Below are 13,279 nucleotides of genomic sequence, written 5' to 3' on the forward strand. Positions count from 1 at the left end.
TAACCTTAAAAATGACTTACCTCCGCATTGATCTGAACTCCAAGCACATCCACAAGAGCTCTACAAATATTTCTCACATAAACCTTCCTGACTTGTAAAGCAGATTCATATCCAGCTGGCACATATTTAAGGAAATACTGCAGTAAGTGGCACAAAGCTGCTTTTAGCAAATCAGACTTAAGCTGCATAAGCACACCATCTTCAAACATGACACAGAGTTTTTCTAGCAGCATACTTAAATAGACAGGCTCAATATTTCTATAAGCTTCTGCTTCAGAAGGGAACAGTGTCTTTATCAGCTTTGACAGTGGCTCTTCATAGAGTTTCAACTGGTCAGCATCCATTTCTCCAAGGTGTTTTAATAATCCCAAAAATGAGCTGAAAAAAGTGCTGGCTGGTTGTGCTGGTAGTCCTCCAAGCTCAAAGAGTTCAGTTAAAAGGCTAATTGCTAAAGATTTAACTTTTGGACTACCATACTCTAGCAGACCACAACCTATCCGCCAAAGTACAAGTTCTTGCCTTCTAAAAAAGACAACTGCAATAATACGAATAAGAACCGTTAATAAAGTGACTTCAATAAACTCTAAATTTTGCATGTTCATGAACTGCAAAGGAGCTGGTTGTAAATATCCAACATGTTCATCTAATTGACTTAAAAATCGGCTAACTACCACTGGCCATTCCACAGAGTGTCCCACTGCATCTCTTTCGTGGAGGTAAATCAAATCTTCAAAAAGATGTAATAATTCCTTTGTCAGTACACCAAAAATAGCAGGACTCTTGCTTTTAAAAAGAAATAATAATGAGCAGATGACTTCACAGATTTTCTCATGTAACATATGACACGATGGAGTTGCTGCAATCCGCAGAAGTCTTGTTACAATCCAATTACTGAATTCTTTGAAATAAACAAAAGATATTAAATAAGTACATCAGAGGTGCTAATTAATTTGCTAAATGCTTGATGATTTATTTTTAAAGTATAAACTTCACTAACAAAATAGTCTAAAACATTCCCTACACAATGGAAACATATCATAATAATTTAGAATACCAATTTTGGAGTCAAATTCCTAGCTTTCCATTTATCAGTTGTGTGAACTTTGCATTTCTCTAAACCTCCGTAACTTCATTTATGAAAGGGAAATAATGACACCTACTTTACATGTTACCCTAAAGATCGACTAAGATAATATACATGAAATTCTCCGCATGTACCTGAAGTTAAACAAATGCTCAATAAATAGTACTTATTTTCACTCCTTCAACAAATATTGAGTAGTGATTCTGTCCTAGGTGCATAAGAACAAATCAGTCAGAGGCCTGTCCTCATGAATACTATAAGGGGTTTCTCAAACTTTTTAACTATAACTAAGAGATATATTTTATTTCATGACACAGTATATACATATGCATATTTGTTTTATTTATATACGTGAAACAAAAGTTTCATGAAATAGTACTTTTATTACACGCAACATAACATATTTTCTAGTCTATTATATTTCATCTTCATAACCCACTAAATAGGTTATGACCTGTTGTTTAAAAGTGTAGCAAAGAATATAGACAAACAGGTATTTATAATACAGTTTAATAACCACCATGACAGAAGCAGTGTTGAATACTCTGTACTGAGCATAAAGAAAAAGCAACTAAGCCAGTCCTAGGGTAGGCAGTCAGTGGTGGTCAGAAAAGACTTTTTGGAGGACATGCTATCAAAGTTAAGTCTTTAAATTCAAGCAAAAATTTTTTAAAAATTTACTACACACTGTACAGAAAAAAAAGATGTTTGTTTTACACTTCTATGAGGAAGCCAATAAAGGGACTATAGTAGTGGGAACTATAAGAATAAAGCCTAGAAAAATGCTTCAACATCCAGAACAGGAGTCAGCAAACTTGTTCTTACAGGGCTAGATAGGAAATATTTTAGGCTTGAGGGTCAGCCGGTCTTCATGTCAACAACTCAATGTTGCCTGTGAAGCAGATGCAGACAATTAAGTGTTCTTAGTGGCTTAATGACTGTTAGAACGAAATTTTGTTCACAAAAACATGCAGCCAGCCTGTGGGTGATAGTCTGCTAATGCCTGATCTAGAGGAAGATTACCAAAAACAGAAAAAAGAAAACTGCTGAAGTGTTCAATGGCAAATAAACATATTCAATTACCTCTGCTCCCTTCTGGGTATCTAGTTCATAACAAAGTAAAACAACAAGGATGCATGAAATAAAACTAACCATTACCATTTTGCTCTCTCAATTTATAGCAAATTTGACTAAAATATGTGTAACAAAGTGTGTTACATTTCAGAAGAGCAGAAGAAGATAGATTTCATAAAAGAGATAGCAAAGGAATGCACAAATAGCAGGACGTACCAATACAACTGCCTTTAGCCTCATTTTGCCTATGGCTTCCATTCACATTTACAAACATAAGTGGGGAGGACTTCATGATATGCTGAATGAAATCAAGCAACATCACAGAGGTCGGCTGAGAGTCAGTTTTCTTCACAAGTTCTAGAGCAACTAAAACAAGAGAAAATTCATTTAAAAAAGTCATGACAAATTAAATGGCAGTCCTTTTGTTAAGAAACTAGCACTATAATCCTATCTTTCTAATTTTAAATGTTTAGTAATCATGTATATTCATCTAGCATTCATTCATTCACCAAACATATGCTGTAGGCCTACAATATGCCTGGTACTGTATTAAATCTGAGGACAAAAAAACCCCCTCACAATCAGGTATGGTAGTCAGACAAATAAACTAGTAATTATAATACAATATGTTAACTACAGTAATCCAGAATAGTGGAAACAAGTGTCTGGGAACATGCTGTGAAGGAGTTGATTCCTAGATGAGAAGTTGGTCAAGCAGAGAGGGTAAGGGCAAGCGGTCTAAACAGATGCAATAGCATATGAAAGCACGTCTTCCAAGTATTCAGTAGTCTGTTGTAATTTTTAGACAACTCATAATTTTACTGATTGAAAAAGAAAAGCTAAATGACTATTATAAGTCATAAAATCTGTGCCAAATTTGGAATTAAATTTATAAATTTAATGCCACTCTATATTACTCCTTCCATGTAATTTTAACAGACAGGACACATACGACACCATCTTGACAAGCTGGTAATATCTGTCTTTCAGACCACCACAAACAGGAAATGGTTGATCAACCACTCACAAAATCTCATTACATCCCATAGACAAAGTCACCAACTCTTATTTAGAATTTTTTTTGATGGCATTTGCTGTTTCTCAACCACTGGCACTAGGCCTAGCTAAAATAGGGAATGTATCATTAGAACTTGCCAAACATTTTTTAATCTATAGTACTACATATCAAATAAGAACTCATAGCAAGCAGCAGAAAATCTAGAAAACAAAGAGGAAACCAGAATAACTTTAAAACCTTAAATTATATTATATAACAAGTAACACTGTAAATAACTTGCTTGAAAATAGTAACATCGTGAATTCTAACTATATATCTAAAACTACATGGAGAGAAAAATATCTAGTATAATGTTATATACATGGAAAAGAAAACAATTTAATTTATAAAACTTATATAAGAAATAACTGTTTCTCACCAACATTTACATCTGTAAGTATTCTGTCAATGAATTGACATAGAATTTGTCTTGGCTTCTGTACAATGGTGTTATATTCCTCTGGACTGGCACTAAAATACAAATAAAACATTTTTAACCCTTAAAAGGGACTAACAATTTCATTTGTAAAAAATTATCTAAAGTTGAACTTACTAAGTATGTTTTAGTCTTAATGTTGACATTCATAGTATCCTTCTATTTAAAAATGAAAGGAAAATCTAAATACATGCTACTGATTTACAAGGAAAAAAAGAACATGCTAAATGACACCACAGGCATCCAGTCTGCAAAGTCTAGACTTGCACTGTCCAGTATGGTAGCCCTTATTACACGCAGTTTTTGAGAACTTGGTATGTAGTAAGTCCAAAATGAAATGTGCTACAAATATAAAAATACACATTGGATTCTGAATATTCATACCAGAAATATATAATATTGCTGTAATAATTTTATATTAATTACATGTTGAAACGATAATATCTGGATATACTGAGTTAAATAATACATATAATTAAAAATTAACTTCATCTATTTCCTTTCTCCTTTTTGCAATGTAGCTACTAGAAAAATTTCAAATATATAATGTGGCTTCCATTATAGTTCTATTGAACAGTGCTGATTAAGACTTTAAGAAAATCTATAGAAAATACTTTTCCAACAAGAAAATTCCAAGTGAAAAAAGAGGAGGAGAAACCTATAATGAAGACATAGAACCATATAAACCAATTACATGATCCTACACTAGATTCTGATTAAAAAATAAAAAACTAATAGCAAACTACATATGACAATGAGGAAAATTCAAACACAGACTAGATATTTGATGTTGTTAAGGATTATCTCTTTAGGTGTGATAATGGTATTGTGGTATGTTTAAAAGGTCTTTATCCTTTAGCGATAAATACTAATGTTTACAGATAAAAAGATGTCTGGAATTTGCTGCAAAGTAATCTGATAAGAGGAAGAGAGCCATAAACTAATAATTATTAGATGAAATGGGAAATCAACATATCATTTTATCTTTTATTTCATGTTTGATATTTTCCACAATAAAAATTGAATAAAATGTTAGGAAAAAATACACATATTGAGTCTCAGTTTCAATCAAGAAAAAATAATAGTAAAAGGAGATACAATAATTAAGCAGAGGAAGAATATCCTAAAATCCTGAATGAATTCAACTTGAGTTCCATGATTTGGTGTAAACCACCAAATAATAAATATAAGAATATAATAGACAGTTTGTGTTCCATTACATAATGAAGAATCACACAGTCACTCATGTCATCAGAATTCATCGAGTACCTACAATGTGCCACACAACACATGAGAAGCTACTGCTGGGAAGAAGAAAGACAGTTAAGTGGAGGAGACTGATAAGTCAACCTAGCCCTCTACTGAGCCTGGATTATGAAGCCATTCACCAAAAACAGTTAACAGAGGTGGAAGCACAGGTCTGGGGAGAAAAAAGAACAGTTTTAGAAATACTGAGTTTGAAGTCTCAAGGGAACAACTAAGTGGGATGTCCAAGAGATGGTTGTTACAGTTCCAGACCTCAAGAAACATGTAGCCTAGAGATATTGATTAAGTTATCATTAGAAAAGAATACATATCAAACAAGGCTACACATGCATTATTTCATATTTCATAAGAAATAAGATAGGGATATTAAATCCTATTTGCATATGAGGAGACTGATGCTCATAGAAATTACATACTATCACTATTAGTGCTAGTAGTAGTGGAAGCCTTGGATATGAATGCAAATGTATTAAGTAACAAGAAAGCCAAAGAGAGAGCCCTAAGTCAAGGTTAGAGGAGTCATGAAGGAGAAAAGGAAAGAGGGCCAAAGAAACAGAAAGAAAAACCATGAGAGATGTGTTCTAGAATCCAAGGAGGTTAGAATTTTCAGGAGGGAGCTATCAACAGGATCAAATAAAATTAGTTTCTTAAAAACTCCTTTGGATATTTTTTTATCATGGTGAAATACACATAACATAAAATTTACTATTTTAACCATTTTTAAGTGTATAGTTCTGTAGCATTAAGTACATTCACATTATCCTATACCGTCACCATCATTCCTCTCCAGAACTACTTCATTTTTCCAAATTGAAACTGCACTCATTAAACAATATCTCTCCATTTCCCCCTCCTCCCAATCTTCGGTAACCATAATTGTATCTCAATGAATTTGGCTACTTATGTCATATAAGTTGAATCTTACATTTGTCCTTTTGTGACCAACTTACTTCACTTAGCATAGTGTCTTCACAGTTCATGCATGTTGTAGCATGTGCTGGAATTTCCTTCCTAAGGCTAAATAATATTCCACAGTGTGTATATACTACATTTTATTTATTCATCCATCCCTCCATAGGCACTCACATTGCTTCCACTTTTTGGCTACTGCGAATAATACCCCTATGGAATGGATTCAGTTATGTTGGGTATATACCTAGAAGTGGAAATACTGGATCATATGGTAATTCTGTTTAATTTTTTGAAAAACTGCCATACTGCTTCCACAACACCTGTACCATTTTACATCTCTACCAACAATATACAAAGGCTCCAATACTTCCTTATCCTCACTAAAACTTGTTATTACTATTATTTTTTTAATAGCAGCTGTCCTCATGGGTCTGCAGTGTTATCTTTCAATTCGCAATTTCATAGTAATTAGAGATGGTGAACATCTTTTCATATGAGTTTTGCCCATCTGTCTTTCTTCTTTGGAGAAAGCCTACTCCCCATTTTTATATCAGCTTGTTTTTTGTTGCTGTTACTGACCTGCAGTTCTTACTATATTCTGGATATTAACTCCTTATCGGATGTGATTTACAAACATTTTCTTTCTTTCCATAGGTTGCCTTTACACTCTGTTGATACTGTCCTTTGATGCACAAAATGTTTTAATTTTAATGAATTTTAATTTGATCTATTTTTTCATATGCTGTCATGCTTTTGGTGTCATATCCAGGAAATCACAAGTAGCTTTTTCCGTAAGAGTTCTCTTCTAAAAGTTTTATAGTTTTAGCTTTTATGTTTAGGTCTTTGAACCACTTGGAGGTAATTTTTTAATGTCCTTTGGATTTTAAAGTTTTAATGTAGAGGTGAAGGCAGAAACCAGATTGCAAGGAGTTGAAAAGCAAATGAAATGTGAATATTGAGAAGAGCATTCTCTTTCTAAAATTTGACCATGAAATGCAGAATTGGGGTTAGTGGTAACTAAAGGAATATATGAAGTCAAGAGGGTTTAGTTTGTTTTGTTTCCTGTAAGATAGAGAGACTTCCAACAACTGATTCCTGAAACTTGGCTTTCCTTCCTGGCACCATGTACAAGTAAAGAGATAATCTGCAGACAGGAGGATTATTATTAATCCTAATGATAATCATTAATACATATTCATTAATACAAGAGGAAAAAATGGGTAGAGATACTAATAATATAATGAACTCGAAAGGCAAATAAAAGAAGAAAAGATCCCCTGCTTCAAGGAAGTTGCTGGGGACAGGGGAAGAATGCACACAAATAATTTTAAGGAAGTGTCATATACACCCAAAGCAGGAAATAACTAACTCTGTCTAGAGGATTCATGAAAAGCTGTGTATAAATGATTAGATCAGTCTATCATTTCTACTGACAAAACAGCTGAGGATGTAGTAGGTAAGTAAGCTGGTTATTTATAAAGAATAAAATTATGTATTTCATATAATGACAACTTAATACATCTGTATGCACTGTAAAATGTACATATATTTTTCCCACTTATCTTAAACAATGCTGAAAGAAAAAATGAGAAGATTAATTATCTTCTTGATTATTCAATCACAAAGTCCAATCCTAACTGATTATGTACAGGATCTATGACATTTACAGCTAATAACTGTCATGATGGAAATGGTCCTGGTACATAGTAAACAGTCCAAAAATTTTTGTTGAATAAATGGCTGGGTTCTTAAGAATCTTCTTAGATCTTGTGGTTCTTTATTCCTTAATTATAACCTTTCTGGACCTGTGGAGTATCTACTTATTCTCCACACTAGACCATAGGCTTATAAAGGTGAATTCTCTGTAGCACCACTATACCATAAGCTCCTCCAAGAGGGAAAATGTGTTTTATTTCTCTTTGTATCCCCTATACTTCACCTAGAAAAAAATTTGGCACCATTTATCTTATGTAAAACAGTACTGGCCAACAGAAATATAATGCAAACAACATTTTAAATTTTAATTTTTCTAGTAGCCACATTAAGAATGTAAAAAGAAACAGTAAGTGTTCATAGCAACAATATATCCAAAATATTATTTGAACATGTAATCAATATTATTTGCATTTCTTTTTGGGGGGGGGGTCAGTACTAAGTCTTTGAAACCCAGTATCTTACATTAAGAGCACATCTCAATATCTCAACTGAGACTAGTCACATGTGAAGTGCTCAGTATCCATATTACATTACAGGATATCACAGATTTAGATGTAACAAAAAAATTTTAAGTCTGGAATTGCAAGGTAACATGAATTGTTTTAGACAAAATCAGGAGATTTTGTCATAAACCATGGATAATTTGGAAAGTGTCATTTAAAAATGTGAATGAGGAGGTATGTGGGGGAGAGGAATCGGGATTGTGGGAGGTGGTCAGAGTTTCCTATAAAGTTTAACTTTGTAAAAAGATTATTCATTCCAGAGTTATTTGTATAATTTTAAAAAATCAGCTTTTAAAAAAGGTGAATTGATTATCATTCATTAGATTTACTATCAGAATAAGGAAATTCACTTGAGAGTTAAGTATTTCTTATTTTGCAACCTCTACCTTGGAACTGAGCTAAGAGGGTATACTTTTTCAAAAGTATACAGTAATATTTGAGTGGAAATTCAAGCATCACATGAAGTCTGGATATGTCTAACAAACACTTCGCACCTCCTCTAGGGCAAGCATCAAATGCCAGGATAAACAAGAAACCATGCATCTGCCCTTAAAGAATTTGTAGATTAAAGGACAAAAAGGTAAGCAGGCAATTTTAACAAAGGATTAATGTAGAGCCAAGATAGAGCTAAGTATTAATAGAGTTAAGACAGAACACAAGAGGGATACTCAGCCATGAGCAGGACCTATCAGTCAAGGCTTCCTGGAGGAGGTGATACAAAGCTGAGTCCCAAAGGGGATAGGCAAATAAGGGAAGGAAGGAGGGTATCCCAAAAGGAGGAAACAATACGTGCAAAAGCTCAGGAACAAGAACAGAAACTGCTCTAGAAACTAAGAGGTTCTAAAGAAGAGGGAGGCAGTAATTGGAAACAAAACTGAAAAAAGAAGATAAGGTCATAGCTCAAAAGGACCAACTAAAGACTTCAGATTTTGTACTGAGGGCAATGAGACACTGAAGAGTTCTAAGTGGGTGAGTGAAGGGTAAATATGTTTTTAAAACACTAACTTAGTTACGTTATTTCCCGTTTAAAACATCACTATGGCTTCCCATTGCACTTAAAAATAAAATCTGACTCCTCATTCTGCCCTATAAAGTACTAAAGGACCTGGCCCCTGCCTGCCCCTCCATCCTCAATTAATACCACTCCCCTCTTTGCTCCCTATGTTCCAGGCTTCTTCCTATTCTTTTATAAAGAAGGCTCATTCCCACCTAGAGACCTCTGTGTTTCCTACCCCAGCTCAGACACTGCTCCCAGTTTCACATGACTGGCTGCTTCTCACCATCCAAACCTCCTGTAGTGGCTAGTGCTGCTACTCCCCAGTCCCCCATCTCCCTCCCATTGTCCCATTTAATATTTTAATATCAACATTCAATAACTGAAAATATCTTGTGATTACAAAGTAATCTTAAACAGGAAGATCAGCAAAGTTCTCAGAGATGACATCTGAAGGGACTAGCCAGTGTTCAGATGGAAGAAACAACAAGTGCAAAGGAACAAAGGCAGAAATGACCTTCGTGTACACAAAAAAATTAGGTACTATTATTGGAGTAGAGTAAGCAAGGGAGGGATATAAGGCCACAAAGTCAGAGGCAGGCAGAGGCCAGATTATGGAGGACCTCACAGGCCTGGATTTTATTCTAAGCATGCTGGAAATAGAAAGGAGGCTTTGAGCAGAGAAGTAATGTTATACCATCTACAACGTGATTTATTGTTGTAAAAATCACATTGGTTGCTGAGTGGGAAATCCACTGTAAGTGGATAAAAGTGGAAAGAGAAATCAGCTGAGAGGTTACTGTTTAAGAGTCCAGACAGGAAATTATGGTGCTAGCACTGGAGAAAGTGAAAAATGTTTTTTAAAGGTAGGGTTGACAAAACTTGTTGATGGATTATTAAGGGGTAAGGGGGAAAAAATCAAGGATAACTCTTAGGCTTTTAGTTGGTACATTTACAATAATTAGGGAAGGAACAGGTTTAAGGACAGTAAATCAGGAGTTTGGTTTTGGATATGTTAATTTTCATTTCTGGGTGTAGATGTTGAATAAGCAACATTTATGCAGAGTGAAAAAACATCATACACACAGAAACAGAATGACTCAGTTAAGACAAATATGGTCCCTTCATTCCTCTCATTTCTATAACTGAGGAAGACTAATGCCAATGTCTTTGATGGCTAACAAGTGGCGGTCACAATTGCACTGCAAAAAGAAAAGGAATTAAACTTCCCATGGGCTTACTGTCAGTTTGGTTGTGTGCTAAGTTTCCAAACAGTTTAAGAAACTGGAAAGCAACTATTCCAGTTAATAGTTCAACTGCAAAAGCAGTACAAGCCCACTTATTTCCTGTTCACAGTGGGTTACAAAAACAAACAAACAAACAAACAAACAAACAGAAACCCAGCCTTCTAGTCTTTAGGCCTGGTTGAGGGAAGGCTGTGTGTATGTTGAATGGGGAACAGCCATTAACAACTCTTTCCTTTCTTCTAACAGGATACTGGTTTACATGATTCTACTCTTCGGTTTAAAGAAAAAAGAAAAAAAAGCTTTTGCAAATGGAACATTGTTATTTTCAGGTTTTGGCAACATTCTGTGCACATTTATACTTTGTGGATGTCGTGGCCGATCCTTGAGACTTGTGACTAAAGTCTGATTGGGGACTGGATGATCAGTATGAAAGGGGTCCCTTCTCCAGAATGGCCTATGGTTTCACTTCGAAGAAAGTTTTTCCAGCAATTGGCCTTCTTTGCACAAAATCAGAAACAGTGATTTTTCTTCTGAGAGCAGAATGTTATGATTGAGTCTTATGTTTGACTTATACTTGAGTCGAAACATAAAGCTAAAAACCAATTCCTCCACGAGCGATAACAAAGAATAGAAAAGGGAAAGTCCGTGGGTTAAGTACTCTATCTGAGGAAAGAGGCTTTCAAGAAGAAAATGAGTGAAAGAAAGTGACCAGAAAGTGATCAGAAGGGACCCTTCCCTCCCACCACAGACGCAATTCCCTGAGGCGGGGCCAGGGGGCGAGCTCCCAGGCACCGCTGAGGTAAAGGGGGTGGTGAGCAGACGACCCCTCCCCTCGGACCGGCTTTCTGCAGCGGCGACGCCTTTCACCCGCCTCTCTGAGGAAGGAGCGCTCAAGTCAGCGGCGGGCACCTCCACAAGGGCCGCGGCCGGGGTTGAGGGGGTCGCAGCCGGAACGCGCCAGCCGGGGAGAGAGAGCACGTGAGATGCCGGGCCCGGCCCTACCTGCCCAGCTCCCGCAGGGCGGGGATCATAGACGCCAGCTCAAGACCATGCTCGCCCATGCTGAGGACGCGCGGCACTGGCCAACGGCGCCGAGGCGGGCTCCCGGCGTCTCCACAGCTACTTCTGGTGAGAAGGCGCGGCGCCCGACGGGGGCTCGCGAGGCCCAAAACTCCTCCCGGAAGCCGCTGCCGGCCCGCTCTCCAGGCGCTGGTTCCTTCCCGCCTAGGACCCGGGGAAGGCCGGGAGGCCGGAGGGGGCGGGGAAAGGGGCGGGGCGCGTTCCTGTCGAGGTTCCCACGTAGGGTTCGGTTTGAGCGGGGACTGCCTGGCGGGCGAGATTCGCGAGTTTTGCGTTTTATCTGCCCTGCTCGGTTACTCCCAGCTTGGGAGGCTCAGCGAAGCCAGACCCCTGGATCTGGGGAGGAAAGGGGCATGGTGGGCACCAGCCCAGAATCCCTGGCTTCACCAATGTGAAAACTGAGACAATCCATCAACTAAAAGCCCAGACTAGATCCCAGGTTTCTCCACGGCGTCACTCCAGGTTCCTCATTTTCCTACCACTCTCTTGACAGCCTTTCTGACAGATACGGGGCAAAAGGTGGGCTCCTCCTTGCCCTTTCTGTTTTAGCAGTTTGGGGGGATTTTTTTTTTTTTGAAACAACTTGAAGTCTCCCTTTGAGGATGCTTCCAACCTTTAATATTTAAAAAGAGGATTGAATTGTATTTATTTGTGTCTTATCAAATCAGCAGCAGTATTGTGTACATTTATGTCACCGTCATGAGCACCTATTAATTATGATTTAATTTTTAAAGTAAATAAGTGGATTTTGGGCTGTAGACATTTTCTAGCTCAACCCAGTTTGTTTATATGAAAAATGGTCATCCTAAAAGGCTGTTAATATGTCAAAATTATGTATTTAATTAGGCAAGGCCATGCAAGTGCTTACATCCGTTCCTTAGTACATGAAAATAATCGTTATACAGTATCTTAAAAAAAAACAAACAGTGATGGAATGACAGCCAAATCGCTCCTGCCTCATGGATTTTGCACTTGCTGTGCCCTTAACCTTGACCTTAAACACTCCTTTTTCATGACCCCTCTTCAAATGTTTGTGGAAACGTCACCAGAGAGCCTCACATAGACTAGCACACTCTTCTCCCCTCCATCCTGCTTTATTTTTCTTCATAGCACATAGAACCAAATTACATATTACATGTTATTTTGTTGACTGTCTCCTCCAATTAGAATATAAGATCCTCGAGAGCAGGATTTGTCTATTTTATTCACTGCTTAGATATTCAGGACCTAAAACAGTGCTTGGCACATAGTTGGTGTGTGGTAAATATTTGTTAAATAGTGGAATGCTATAGTGGGAAGAACACGGGATTACAAGTTGAGGCCCTGTTTAAGTTCACATGCCATCTGCTAGAAACTAGATGACCTCAGTAAAGTTAACCTCTCTGTACTTCAGTTTTTCATCTATAAAATGAGATTAATAGTATATACCTCATAAAATTATGGTAAAGATTAAATAAGAGGTGGTAGTACCCTGCAGTGGAATACCATTTCTTAGTTAAAATAAATGATGTATGAATTCTGAAAACGATGTTGAGTGGGAAAAAAAGCAAATTGCCGAAGAATACGTAACAGTGTTAAATCACTTACATGCCATTTTAAAACCACAAAATAAGATTTTGTGTGAGTGAGCTATGTGTACATACATATACAATGAAAGTATGAAAACATGGTTGAGAAGGACTTACATAACTCAAGGAGAATTGTATCTCTGGAGAGGGAGAGAAGGGAATGAAATGATAAGGTTTCAACATATCTGTGAAGGTTTTCTTCTAATAGGATCAGAATTAATTATGATGAATTTAACATCTGTTATACTTGGGTGAGTAGCATGCTGGTCTCTCCCAAATTCTTTGCTCTGCTCGGATCTCTCTCTGAGCTTTATATTTCATATATCTGTCTTTCTACTGAAT

The 13,279-nt window shown here is 36.7% G+C and overlaps 1 protein-coding gene across 1 annotated transcript in view; it reads right to left on the minus strand.

Moving 5' to 3' along the window:
- Positions 1-11,451, minus strand: part of ATR (ATR checkpoint kinase) — an 83,398-nt gene extending 71,947 nt beyond the window's left edge. The window contains exons 1-4 of the mRNA XM_006202771.4: positions 11,292-11,451; positions 3,595-3,686; positions 2,375-2,524; positions 21-898 (exon numbers count right to left, since the gene is read on the minus strand). Coding sequence (XP_006202833.2) covers positions 21-898; positions 2,375-2,524; positions 3,595-3,686; positions 11,292-11,350 — 1,179 coding nt within the window. The 5' untranslated portion in view covers positions 11,351-11,451. The remainder of the gene's footprint in view (positions 1-20; positions 899-2,374; positions 2,525-3,594; positions 3,687-11,291) is intronic.
- Between the last annotated feature and the right edge of the window lie 1,828 nt (positions 11,452-13,279).

This window comes from Vicugna pacos, chromosome 1 (genome assembly GCF_048564905.1).
Source record: "Vicugna pacos chromosome 1, VicPac4, whole genome shotgun sequence".
NCBI classification, from domain to species: domain Eukaryota; kingdom Metazoa; phylum Chordata; class Mammalia; order Artiodactyla; family Camelidae; genus Vicugna; species Vicugna pacos.